Source organism: Protopterus annectens, chromosome 1.part0 (genome assembly GCF_019279795.1).
Source record: "Protopterus annectens isolate FY-2018-M chromosome 1.part0, PAN1.0, whole genome shotgun sequence".
Lineage (NCBI taxonomy): Eukaryota > Metazoa > Chordata > Ceratodontiformes > Protopteridae > Protopterus > Protopterus annectens.
The window spans coordinates 883658120-883671486 of NC_056725.1; the positions used below are offsets into that span (position 1 = coordinate 883658120).

The 13367-nt window shown below is 37.5% G+C and overlaps 1 protein-coding gene across 2 annotated transcripts in view; it reads left to right on the forward strand.

The window, feature by feature from the left end:
• LOC122795620 (CD109 antigen-like) overlaps window positions 1-13367 on the forward strand; it is a 647366-nt gene that overhangs the window by 398184 nt on the left and 235815 nt on the right. For both annotated transcript variants that reach the window (XM_044063888.1, XM_044063895.1), the window contains one exon: window positions 767-943. In XM_044063888.1, the coding sequence (XP_043919823.1) occupies window positions 767-943 (177 nt within the window). The remainder of the gene's footprint in view (window positions 1-766; window positions 944-13367) is intronic.

Sequence of the window (13367 nt, forward strand, 5' to 3'; positions counted from 1 at the left end):
ACATTACAACTCTTCTGAGAAGGTTTGCGTCATTGTGGTGCACAGGTTTTCCAAGTGCTAATATTGACTGCACCAACATTGTTTCTCTTTGTGGCTAGCTGGCTGGCTGACTGACAGGTTGACAGAGCTTACTTCACCTTAATGGATATGTTCTAATGCAGTATTATTATACAAATCTGAAGCAACCCCTGGATAACAATTTTTTTATTCTGTTTGCCATCAACATTTAAAGAAGTGTTGTAGATATTTCACTGAGTTATTCTCAGTGCATTTATAGATAATTTAGAATTTGTCATTTATTTCTGCAGTGAGACCATCCTCTAGGTTTCCATGCACTCATTCTGTGTCAGTAGGTGTAGACAAAGGACAGTAGTTAATTACAACACAAATCCGATTACATGTGCTCAACAGACATACAAACACAGATGTGCCCTCTTCCAAAATAAATGGTTAACCCTGGTCCACAACACATTCAAGGAATAAAGTTAAATATTCTTTCTAAGAAACACAGAACAGACAATAACAGTTCATTTTGCAGGCAAAGGAAACGTAACAATTGTTGAAGTTAAATACATTGTCATCCTAAAGAATATTCTTATTTTGTGCTTTGTAAAATGTAATAAAGGCAAAATGTATTTCCAAATAACTGAAGACTAACATTAAATGTATATTATCTTCCTAAATAAGATGTAGAATAATTTCTTACTAATAAAACTGCTGTCTGCTATTGCTGCAATATAATTAAAATAAATTGCATTTTTAACAGGTGACATGATGGGACCCTCAATATCTGGACTGGATTCTCTTATCCAGATGCCTTATGGCTGTGGAGAACAGAATATGATTAATTTTGCTCCAAGTGTGTATGCAATGCAATACTTACGCAACACAGATCAAGTAAAACCAGATGTGGAGGCCAGAGCTATGGCAGCCATAAGCACAGGTGGGTATTCTATTCTATAAGGAAAAAAAAAGAATATAAATCTAAATTAATTGTGCAAAGTTAGTTTTCTTACCTCTCTTTGAATTTGGGTTTGTGAAAAACACATGTAGATGACATCCTCCAAATTTATCCTAGACAGAAAATTAAACAACTTAGTAGAAATGTAGTACAGTGTCCCATAGAAGTCACTTGAAAAAATTTGAAAATTAATTAAAAATAAAAAATAGACAACTAAATGAACTTTACTGCTACATAAGCACATTTGTAAGATCTAAAGCCAAGGATCAGAATTGTCAGACACTGATTACAAAATCAAATGTGTAACACACAAAGTGAAAGAGTAAAAACAGTGTTTACTATAACAAAGCCTAGATAAGTGAAAGCTGTCAGAAAACACTGTATTCTATTTCATTGTGTACTGTGTGTCAACCTATGCCAAGTACTGCTTGTTTGATAACTTTTACACCTCTATATACCTTTTTAAATACAGATATGCATTTCATATTTGATGCATCTTTAGAATGTGACTCCATAAATTGTTTACTAAAATAATTGCATCCATGATCATTAATTATATCCTTGATGAGGTTCTTGAACATGGACTTTAAATGTCCTCCTTTTACTTCCTATGTAGGGCTACCCACATAAAAAGCAATGCCACAGGTAGAGTACAAAGTAGTGAAGAAGTATATTTAGTTTTTGGAATATAGCAGAATGAATAACCAATTGATTGAGATATTCCATAAACATGAGTACATATTATTAACTGTCTCTGCCTATATGGAATGTATCCCTAATGCATCTGGTTTCCTACTATAATGGGATAAACAAATTAAGAAAGGCTGTGCTGGTCTGCTAACAGAAAACACTAAGGCACTGGAAAACAGAGGTAAGTAGATACCTTTTACTGAGTCCCAAATCTGAATAACTCACAATAAAGGACTCCTGTTACCCTAATAGGTTGAGTAATTGTCAAAATTGGGTTGGTCCAATGAAAGATAATTACACCAGCTCTGTGTTGTAGTACCATTGTGTGTTTGACTATAATGGGAAAAGCATAGCTTTATTTCTAGTACATGGGTTATCTGATATCAAAAGTATCTATCCAGGTACATTTGGGTTTCTTAACTTGCCATAGTTTTTGGTACCAACTATATGGCATTTAAATATTTATACAGCTGAATAACAGGCAGGACATAACATGCAGTCACACATGTTAACCTTATTTGCTGATTGTATTATGGATTGTGTTATTTATAATACTTCTTGTTTAGAGAAAGACTGAGTAAACTCACTAGCATCTGCAGTCCAAATTATCAGATTATTCCCAGAATGAATGACACTTGCCCTATTTCTTGAAATGAAGTCAATTAAATTGGATATAGTTTGAGGAGAACATGTTAGTAATGCCCTAGATCTTTGTCTTCAAATGTTAGTCAGACTGCAAAATGCACTTTTCTGCCAAAGGAGTCTGAAGCATAAGTAGACAAAATGTTTACATCTCACCACCATTTTAAAACTTCACCTAAAAGAAGGTGACAGCATATGACAGAAACAAGAATCTACCAATGACCCTATTCACTACCAGGAGTTTGTACACTCAGAAGAGAGTTAAGAATCACAACAAATTCAACAACTTTAGGAAAAGTAATAGTTCTACTCAATTATTCAATAGCTTTCTGGAGGGTCAGGAAATAACTAAATGGGTTTGCTGATGGTAAGCTAAGTTCTGCTAAGCTTTGGAAAGACAACACCACACTTTCCCTACTAAATAAAATCAAAAAGTATGTCATGAGTTTTGAAGTCTCAACCTTTCAAAAGACATGGACCAGAGACCAGATTTCTATCAGCGGGCTTGTTCTTGGGCCTCATTTTCACTTCAGGAAAATTACTAATTATGTTATTCAACCTTTTGAACAATTAGACCCAAAATGTAATATCAAAATGATGTGAGCGTAATAGCACCTCACTTTCAATTAATTAAAATGGCTGCCTGATTACAGCCAACCTTTATCTCATATTTGACATGCCCTTCACTCTTAGAATAGTTTCACACTCATCTTAGTTTGTATATGCTGATGCTTATATATATATATATATATATATATATATATATATATATATATATATGTGTGTGTGTGTGTGTGTATATTTTATATATATATATATATATATATATATATATATATATATATATATATATATATATATATATATATATATATATATATATGTACATATATATATATATATATATATATATATATATATATACATATACACACACACACACACACACACACACACACATATATATATATATATATATATATATATATATATATATATATATATATATATATATATATAGATATAGATACACACACACACACACACACACACACACACACACACACACACACACACACGCACACACACACACACATAAAAGAGACGGTCAAATTATCCCAACATCGCACACCTGTTACACACTCAAAGTGGTTTAAATCACAATGATTCAAATGGTGACTGCATTGAATCAGACAAATCTGAAAAAAAAAACAACAACATAAAAAATTTCCTGGACCCCCCACCCCCACCCCTTGCTAATTGTATATACCAATTCAGAGATCGCAATATTCAAGGTTCCAAGGTTCTGATGAAGTCAAAAGTGTAGTACTGACAAAAGCGCTAAATTTTCTAATAAACTGCTCCTTTTGTGTGATTCATATTCTTTTGGTTTTTGTTTTACAAGTTTGTCAGTTGGTGGTCATTTTATATATACAGTGGATATAAAATGTGTACACACCCCTATTAAAATGCCAGGTTTTTGTGATATAAAAAAATGAGTCCACAATAAATCATTTCAAAACATTGCCCACCTTTAATGTGACCTATAACCTGTAAAATTCAGTTGAAAAACAAACAAATCTGTTAGGGGAAAAAATATTAAAAATAAAAAGTGTACAATAAGCTGGTTGCATAAGTGTGCACACTCTTAAACTAATACTTTGTTGAAGTGCCTTTTGATTTAATTACAACATTCAGCCTTCTTAGGTAGGAGTCTATCAGCATGTCAAATCTTGACTTGGCAATATTTACCCATTCTTCCTTGCAAAAGCACTTCAAATATGTCAGATTGTGAGGGCATCTCTTGTGCACAGCCCTCTTCAGGTCACCACACAGATTTTCTATTGGATTTAGGTCTGGGATCTGGCTGGGCCATTCCAAAACTTTAACTTTCTTCTGGTAAAGCCATTCTTTGGTTGATTTGGATGTATGCTTGGGGTCATTGTTCTGTAGAAAGGTGAAATTCCTCTTTATTTTCAGCTTTCAAGCAGACACCTGAAGGTTTTTGGTCAAAAGTGACTGTTCATAATTCCCTCCACCTTGACTAAAGCCCCAGTTCCAGCTGAAGAAAAGCAGCCCCAAAGTATGATACTGCCACCACCATACTGCCACCACCATGCTAAACCATGGGGATGGTGTTCTTTTGGTGATGCGAAGTGTTGTTTTTGTGCCAAACGTACCTTTTGGAATTGTGACCAAAAAGTTCAACCTTGGTCTCATCAGACTATAACACATTTTCCCATATGCTTTTGGGAGACGATGTATTATTTTGCAAATTTTAGCTGTGCCAAGCCATGTGATCTACCAGCTTTTTTGCAGTTCAACCAGTCAACTTGTTAATGGGTTGAATGTGACATATGCCTCTCAACTGTACAGATTTTCACAGAATGTCCATTTTTTTGCTTCATATTTTTGGTCCGTTTTTCATACAATTATGTTTTTCTGGCAAATCAGTGGAGAATCATTAAGGATTGAAGTTAAAAAATAATGACAAACATTTGAGTTTCAGACTTCATGCCCTTCCTTCATACATAATGACACACATTTGAGTTTCAGACTTCATACCCTACCTTCATACCCTTGCTAATGCAAAACCTGTTATTCTGTCAACTTTCTAAGTTTGTAAGAACAATATTTAAAATTGTCCTTATTTTTGGGCCTTTGTCCAACTTTTATATATGTCTTTGTCCAGGTTTCTTGCTCTAAGAGGTTGAGAGGCATGAATTGTGAAATTGATAAAAAGGTGGCAACAGACAGTATTTTAAATAGAAAGTAATTTACGAAGACACGTTTTCTGTGTGTGAAGGCTTTAGAAGTGACCAAATAAGGAATGAGAACAAAAGGCCATAGATCTAGAGAAAACATATCCAACTAAATGCAGAGTTTCAGAGAATATCAAGAAGGCATTTATATATGGACAGTATGAAAAACTCAAGAAGAAGATTGTAGAATGGGAAAGACCAAGTGATTTCTTTAGAAGATTTAGGATAATAAGGAAAGCTTCCAGGTAAAATTGGTATAACCAAAACAAAACAAAAAAAAAAAAGGAGGGGGACCTAGCAGAAGACATTAAAATTAGGCAGCAGGAATATATAAAATAACCGCATAAGATGCATACAGTGGTATTCTTCCTGATCTACAGCTAGACATCCTAGACACAGAAGTTAAATGTGTTAATGTCTTGTTGCTAACAAGGTTGCTGAGAGTGATGGAACTGTAGCTGTTTAATATCCTGCAAAATGATGCTCTTACATATTTAATAAATGGAGCATTTATGGTCATTAATATAAATACTTTACCATGCACTTGTAACTTTTCCCGCAAAGCATGGCCTGAAATACCTTTCTGACTTCTTCCAATATTCATATGACAGATACCTTTGTAAGTATAATTTCAGCAACATACATTTTGTTACTAACTTGTTTCTTGTCTATATATACCTCATTTTATTACTTTTATCCTGCCAGTATTCTGCATAAGTCTGTTGCAAACAACACATCTTCATTTCTACCTTCCAGTCCGTGTTTGTTTTGATATAGCATACATCCTAGTAACATTCTAATGGAGCCCACAGGATTCCTCAAATATTGCAAAAATATATGCAACAAGCTTTTGTTTACAAATATGATTAGGCTAAGCTCTTTCATTCTAAATATCAAATGTCATTGGATGAAAGAACTTAACCCCACCATTTGTGGATAAAAGCTTCTTGCATATATCTTTGCAATATTTAGCGATAGTGTGGAGTCTGTTGGGCATTTTTTTTTGTGTTTTTTAATACATTTTTTGGGCCCAGCAATACTGCATTGTTTTTATGGTATCCTATTAACATTCAGATGTAAGGTTTCAGGTAATATATTTATAAAACGGAAAACACATTTGTTGTGAAATCCACATATATCTTGTTTATTTGTTTAATATGTTTAATATAAAACAGAACAAAGAAAAATGTAGCTATAATACTGTAAACCAGAAATTGAGAGATGAATGACACCTGTGAATGGCAAAATAAGAGATAAAAAATATATATGTACTCCATCGATTTCTCAGGAGCGAAGGGGTTTAGCTGCAATACCAAACTGTGGAATGACAACAAGAATTGCCAGTTTATCCCTTGCTTTGGTGGGGTGGCAAAACATCACTGCTATTCTTTTTGTACAAGTTTTAGTTTTTTTGGAAAAAAGAATGTTAACCATTGTTTTTCTCCCAAAGTGTCCGTCATAATGTGTCGTGTTCTTCTTTTCTTCACCACTTCACATGGTAGGCAGTCTCATGATAATAGTAATATCTTCAATGGAAATACGGTATTGCCTTATTGCAGGTACTAATCTTTCCATTAAAAATTTTACAAGCAATTTCTGGGTTTAGAATATCAATATTTTACCTCCGAAATGCAGTTCTATTTACTCTGTGAAGGTAAAATATGGACTTGATTTCTTCCACAGTAACATGTTTAAGTTACAGTTTTCTGAAATGCAACGTACAGGCCGTAAAACTGGTGCCAAGATTGAAGAAATCTGGTTATTTACAGATTTTTTTTCCTGTGTGCTTGACTCATGAAGTCAAGTAACATGATTTCAGCATTGCACATGTTGGGCATAGTAAAATTCTAGACTAGCATCCTTATTATCTGAATTGTGCTATCACTTCACACATTTGTTGTTTGGTTACTAATTCTTTAGTTTTTTTATATTCATCATTCCAATTAAAACATGTTTCAGGATGCTTTAGTTTATGAAGTGTTGCTTGCACTTGAAAAGTTATGTGTTGCAGACAAGACAACATTTATGCAGATTTCATAAACTAGCATATAACACTTGTAACAGCAGTCTGAAACTCAGCAGTTTGTAACTGATTAACCAGACTAACCTAAGTTACTGACATGACTTGAAATGCTCCCCACAGCTTAATACCTCACTGAAAGTTTCATTTCCGTCCATTTTGGTAGCTGTAACTGCTGTACCATCAAGCAAACCCATGTTACTAGAAACTTCTTATGGTGCAGGTTAGGTGATTTGGAAAAGGCATGTGCATACGTTTCTCCTTCACCAGACACTGTCACCTGTTTTGCTTCAATTGCAATTTGCAGCAGATGTTTTGTGGGGTAAACTGCTTATTTGGACATTCTTGTAAGTGAGGTAGTGGTTAGTTGAGATGCACTATATTCTTCTAACATCTGTATCTAACATCTGTGTAGAACTCAAGGAACAAGATGGTGTTGTCACTTCATTACAGCCTCAATATATTTCTTCAGTCTTAGAATCTTAACATGTCACACTCAGATAGGGGAGAGGTGTGTCAGGCTCCTTTTGCATTGCCTTTGATGCTTGAGACAGTATGCATTGATAACTATCACTTTTGACACTACACTTTAAAAGACTATTTTTGCACAGAGAGATTTTCATTTAGCAGTTGAACCCATTGTCTGCATTCCTCAAACTGTGCCCACCCACTTTAAATAAGTCACAATCATACAACAATCAAAAAACATACAATTGTAGACTTCGCACTTAAGGTCCAGTTTCACAGCAAATTCCAACAGCAAAAACAGACGAGCTGGACCACCAGGCTGATAAAAAGCAGTAGTTTAATAAAATGCAGTAGGTTAGCGCTTTCAGGTTTGAAAAATCCTTCTTCAGACAACATACAAAAGTTTTGAACACCTTTTAAAATACATAACAACCAATCAAAGACCTTAAGCAAAGTCTACAATTGTGTTTTTTGGCTGTTTCTGATATTGTGTTGTCTTTGTACACATGGCTGAACAATATCTTGAGGGCATTGAGTTGAGCTACTGTCCGGTACTGTCTACTGCTGCCAAAGTAAGTACAGAGAGAATGAAGCAACTTATACTTACTGATAATCCATTGTTGAACTTAAATTTGGCCAACATAACTGTGCCCCCTTTGGGGAATAATGAAGCTCTAGAGAGTAATGTCTCTTTTTTGGAACAACTGAAAGCTTTAGAAAAAGACTTGTATAAGCTGAAATGCCTACAGTGGCAAAGACTGCATTTTTAGGCATGTTTGCATCATAAAATTGTTCATAGAGGCGTGAGGGTGCTCTGCATGCCCACGTATGGGGAACTGTATCCCACCTTGTTGGCCAAATGGCAGCAGCTTAACCTAGGCACTAGTTTTGCTTACATGAAATTGTTGATAGATTTTTTTCTTACTTATGGAGAAAGAACTAATGAGTTCAATTGAATCACAGCAGAGACAGATAGAACTGCGATTTAAGGAGGAATATCAACAGGTTAAGCTGAATAACCTGTATTCTGCTGTGACAGCTTATGATTCCAAATTGCAACATATTAAAATGAAAAAACTTTCAAGAGACTATAAGGATTTTGTTCAGGTACATATTTTTACATGGTCAAGGGATGTCCCTCCACGGAATCAGCCTTCTGCGACATCTAATCAGCAGGCTAGTGAACATTCTACCTTAAATAAAGGTGTAAGAGGCAATGGAGCTGATATAGGGATCAGGATGGAAGTGATGACATTATCAAACGTCGACACAGCACCTAGGCAAGACTCTACTGTGGAGGTGATTAACCAGCAGCAGACAATACCACAAGGGAATTATAACACCACACAAATAGTGTTAAACAGTAATAATGTACTGGGATCTCAGCCAAAAACCATGAGTTCCTCTTTTCACATTTTACCTGTATCTGTGAAGAGGGAGGAGAACCTGAACGGAGGTCGTTCGTTGAATCACAATGCAAAGAGGTGGAAAACATCCATGTGACTGCCATTGGCAACAGAGACTGTAATGTATATACTATTTCTGATTACATTTTATCTGATGCTGAAAATTATGTTTTGAGTAATGGACTTACATTCATTCCAAGTACAGGGTCAAGTTTTAGTGACTGTGTGTTATATTTGAGAATATTTGCAAGAAATGTTGAATTGAAACGTATTTATGGTAAAGAATCTGTTCCTAGGGACTGTACTCTTAGGCAACTGAGTACATTTAACCCCCCTGTCAGTCAAGTGGTTGAAACTTTTATAAACAATTGTGAAGATATTTTTAAGTTTTTGAACATAAAAAACAAGCATGTTTTTCATAACATGAACTGGGAGCAACGCCAAGCATTAAGGACACTTAGAGAGAATAAGAATATCATAATAAAACCTGTTGAAAAGGGAGGGACGGTTGTAGTCATGAACATTGAATTCTATCATAATAGTGTTCTCATGTTGTTAAGGGACTCAAATACCTATCAACAGTTAACACCAGTTGATATCAATAGGATTATTGGTAAAGTCAAGCATGAGTTTTCCAACGTAAGGTTAAGCAACAGTATTAATGAAGATACTTTTAAGTTTATATTGATTGAATATCCTGTTGTTCCATTGTTCAAAGCTTTATCAAAAATACATAAAGATCACAGGAACCCACCAGTACATCCAATTGTATCTGAAAGGGGGTGGGCTACTAAACTTGCTTCTATATGGGTAGAGGCTCATCTAAAAATGTTAAAGGATACAGCTCATTTTTTGCAATCTTTACACAGTCACTTGGGTATCAATGCTGACTGTATGAATTATTTGTTAGCAACCCTGGATATAGTTTGTTCACAGTAATTACAAAAGAATATGGCTTGATGGCCATTGAGGCCTTTTTGCAACAAGCACAAATCTTGAATCAAACTGATATTGACAGTGTATATTTACTGTTAGACTGTGTGCTGAGCAACAATATTTTATGTATCATAAATCATTTTGATGACCCTGACCCTGAGTAGCATCCTGCCCTCACCAAGAATGATACCATGGTATAAAGAAAAAATTCTCAATTTCAACAATTGGCAAAGTTTCTGGTGTCATTCAAAGGGGATCCAGTGTCTGTCCACCTGGGATGACATGCTCGACAAGCAACGCTGCTTCACTAGAGATGGCTTGCACCTGTCACCCTTAGGTTTTCGAATACTGGACAAGGCTCTTGGCACCCCCATAGTGCCTTTTTTAGGCAAGGCTCAAAAGACAAACCCACCACCATAAATAGCACAAGTAATAAAAAACTGAGGGTAATGCTACTCAATGCCAGAAGTCTAAACCTCAAAATGCACACACTCGAGGCACTCCTCAGTGTGGAGAAAATTGATATATGTGCAGTAACAGAAACCTGGTTTAAGGCTCCAGAGAGCACCCCAGCACTACCAGACTACAACTAATACCATACATTTCGGCCACAGAACCCAAAGCAAAATACAAAAGGTGGGGGCGTATCTGTATTCATCAAGGATACCCACACCTCTAGGTTAGTGGCACAGATGCTTCAGAGATCATCCACATGCAACTAACAATGGGCAAAACTGCAGTTCAAATTGTAGCTTGCTACAGATCACCCACCATGTCCCATTACTCCCATTCCGCATTTCTGGAAACACTGGGAAACATAAAGATCCTACCAAACACCCTAATATTCGGTGATTTCAATTACCCAAACATTAACTGGGAGAACTACTCAAGTACTAACTCCCTTGCCCAACATTTCCTAGAATTTATAAACTCAAACGCCCTGGTTCAACTGGTCAACACTATCACCAGAGGTGACAACATATTGGACCTGGTCATCACCAACATGTGCGACCGGTGTTCCACACCGGAGGTCAACCCTCGCTGGTTAGATCTGACCATAAACAAATCACTTTGGATATACACATTCCTCCCCCACCCCCGATCAAAGAAGCCACCGGGAAAAACTTTTCAAAAGCAAACTTCACGTTACTTACGACCGAGGTGGAAAGTTTCAAAGCCCCCATGCTGAAGGATAACACTGTCCATGCTGTAAAATCCTTTACTGATGCATTCTATGGGCACCTACAAGAATGCATGGATCGTGCCATCCCAAGCAAAACCAAGACTCACTCCTCCAAGAAAAGGAAACCAGTCTGGTGGACTCCTGCCATAAACAAGCTATACAATAGAAGGAGGAAACTAGTACAGAAAAGAGTAAAATTCCAAGAAGGAAAGACATCCCTGATCATTATCAGCAAGAAACTACAATCCCTCATAAAATTTTCCAAAGTGAGCTTCGAAAGAAAAATTGCCAAGGACTCCAAAGATAACCATAAGGCATTCTTTAGCTATGTAAAGAATCTAAGTGGCAATGCTCAGATCTACTCTGGGTTAGTGCAGAATGGCACAAAATACACTGAACCAACCAATATCGCCAACATCCTGGCAGACAGGTTCAGCACAAACTTCACCCCCCTCTCACCCCCAAAAGGGCCCATAACCATACCAGAATAATGCAGAATCCCTGAAATCACAGACACTCAGGCTAAAACAGCCCTCTCCAAAGCCAAAAACACAGCATCAATGGGACCGGATGTTGTCTCAGGCTGCGTCCTACATGAGCTCAAATATGAACTAACCCCTCACCTAAACACACTATTCAAACTCAGCCTCTCCACAGGCTATGTACCCATAGAGTGGCACACAGCAACAGTTATTCCACTCCACAAAGGTGGAGTCACAACAGACCCCAGGAACTATCGCCCTATAAGCCTGACTAGCTTGGTCTACAAATCTATGGAGCTCATCATCATGGAACTCATTAACAGAGACATTGGAAACCTCCAAACACTGGACCCTACCCGGTTCAGCTTTGTTTATGGGCAGATCATGCCTCCTAAACCTGGTGGACTTCTTGGAGACAGTTACCAAGGCTATAGACAAGGGAAAGGTGGCACACACAGCCTACCTAGACCTCACAAAGGCCTTCAGCACCATTCCCCATTCTGGTATTATAGACAAGCTCACCAGCCTGAACATAAACCCCTATGTCACAAGATGGGTTGTCAACTGGCTCACGGACAGAACCCACATGGTGAGAGTTGTGGGAGCTAGGTCCAATTCTAAACCGGTTACAAGTGGTGTTCCCCAGGGCTCAGTCCTAGGACCCCTCCTGTTTGGCATATACTTCTCAGAGGTACAGGCAAGCACAGGAGGACTATGGCTGACCAAGTTCGCAGACGACTGCAAACTAGGGGCTATAATTGACTCTCCAGCTTACACAGACATCCTCCAAAAGGGTCTCACTGAGATGAATACCTGGTGTCACAATCATGGCCTCAAGCTAAATGCCAAAAAGTGCATAGTCATCCCCTTTGGAAAAAACAAAGTACCCACAAACTACCACATAGGTGGTAGTCCCCTAAATACAGAAGACGTAATAAGGGATCTGGGGACCCAAGTAGATAGTTATCTCACCTTTGATAATCACATTGCCAAAGTGGTTAGAAAATCCTTCTACATGGCCCACCTAATCACAAAAGGGTTCACATCCAGATCAAAAGAGGTCATTGTGCCCCTCTACTCATCACTCATCAGACCCATCATAGAGTACAACACCCCATTTGGGATGTACCTTACAAGACACCTGCAACAGCTGGAAAGACCACAGAAGTACCTCACCAAGAGGATCACTGGTCTCAAACAGATGCCCTATGCAGCTCGACTGAAGAAACTCCAGCTGTACTCAGTTGCATACCGCCTCCTCAGAGGTGATCTCTGCCTGGCATACAAGGCCATGTCCAACCCAGACTTGATGGACATGCTCCACCTAAAGAAAAGCCACACGCTGTAGGGATCCAAACCTCACCACAACTATAAATAGGACATGCTGGAGGGACATATTCCTGTCCCAGAGACTTCCCATGCTTTGGAACAAGATTCCAATCTACATTAGGCAGAGCTCCTCACTAACGCTCTTCAAAAGAAACCTTGACAAGTGGATGGGAAACAGAAAGTTTACCCCAGGGATCACTTCAGTGGGTCTGCTGGACAGAGGCACAGGGAACTAATCTAAGGGTGCGGCGAAAGCCAACACATTCTGGCTAGGCTTATAAATGCCTTCAAGCAGATAGCCTAGTACCTACCTATGAACTTATAATTGCTTTTATCGACAGACCAGGGGGTTGGCCATGGGCACCCCCTGTGCAAACTCATATGCCAACATAGTGCTGGCATATTAGGAGGATCAAGAAATATTCAAGGCAAACCATTTATGACCTGAGTTATTATGTCCATTTTGTGGACAATGTCTTCCTCCTTTG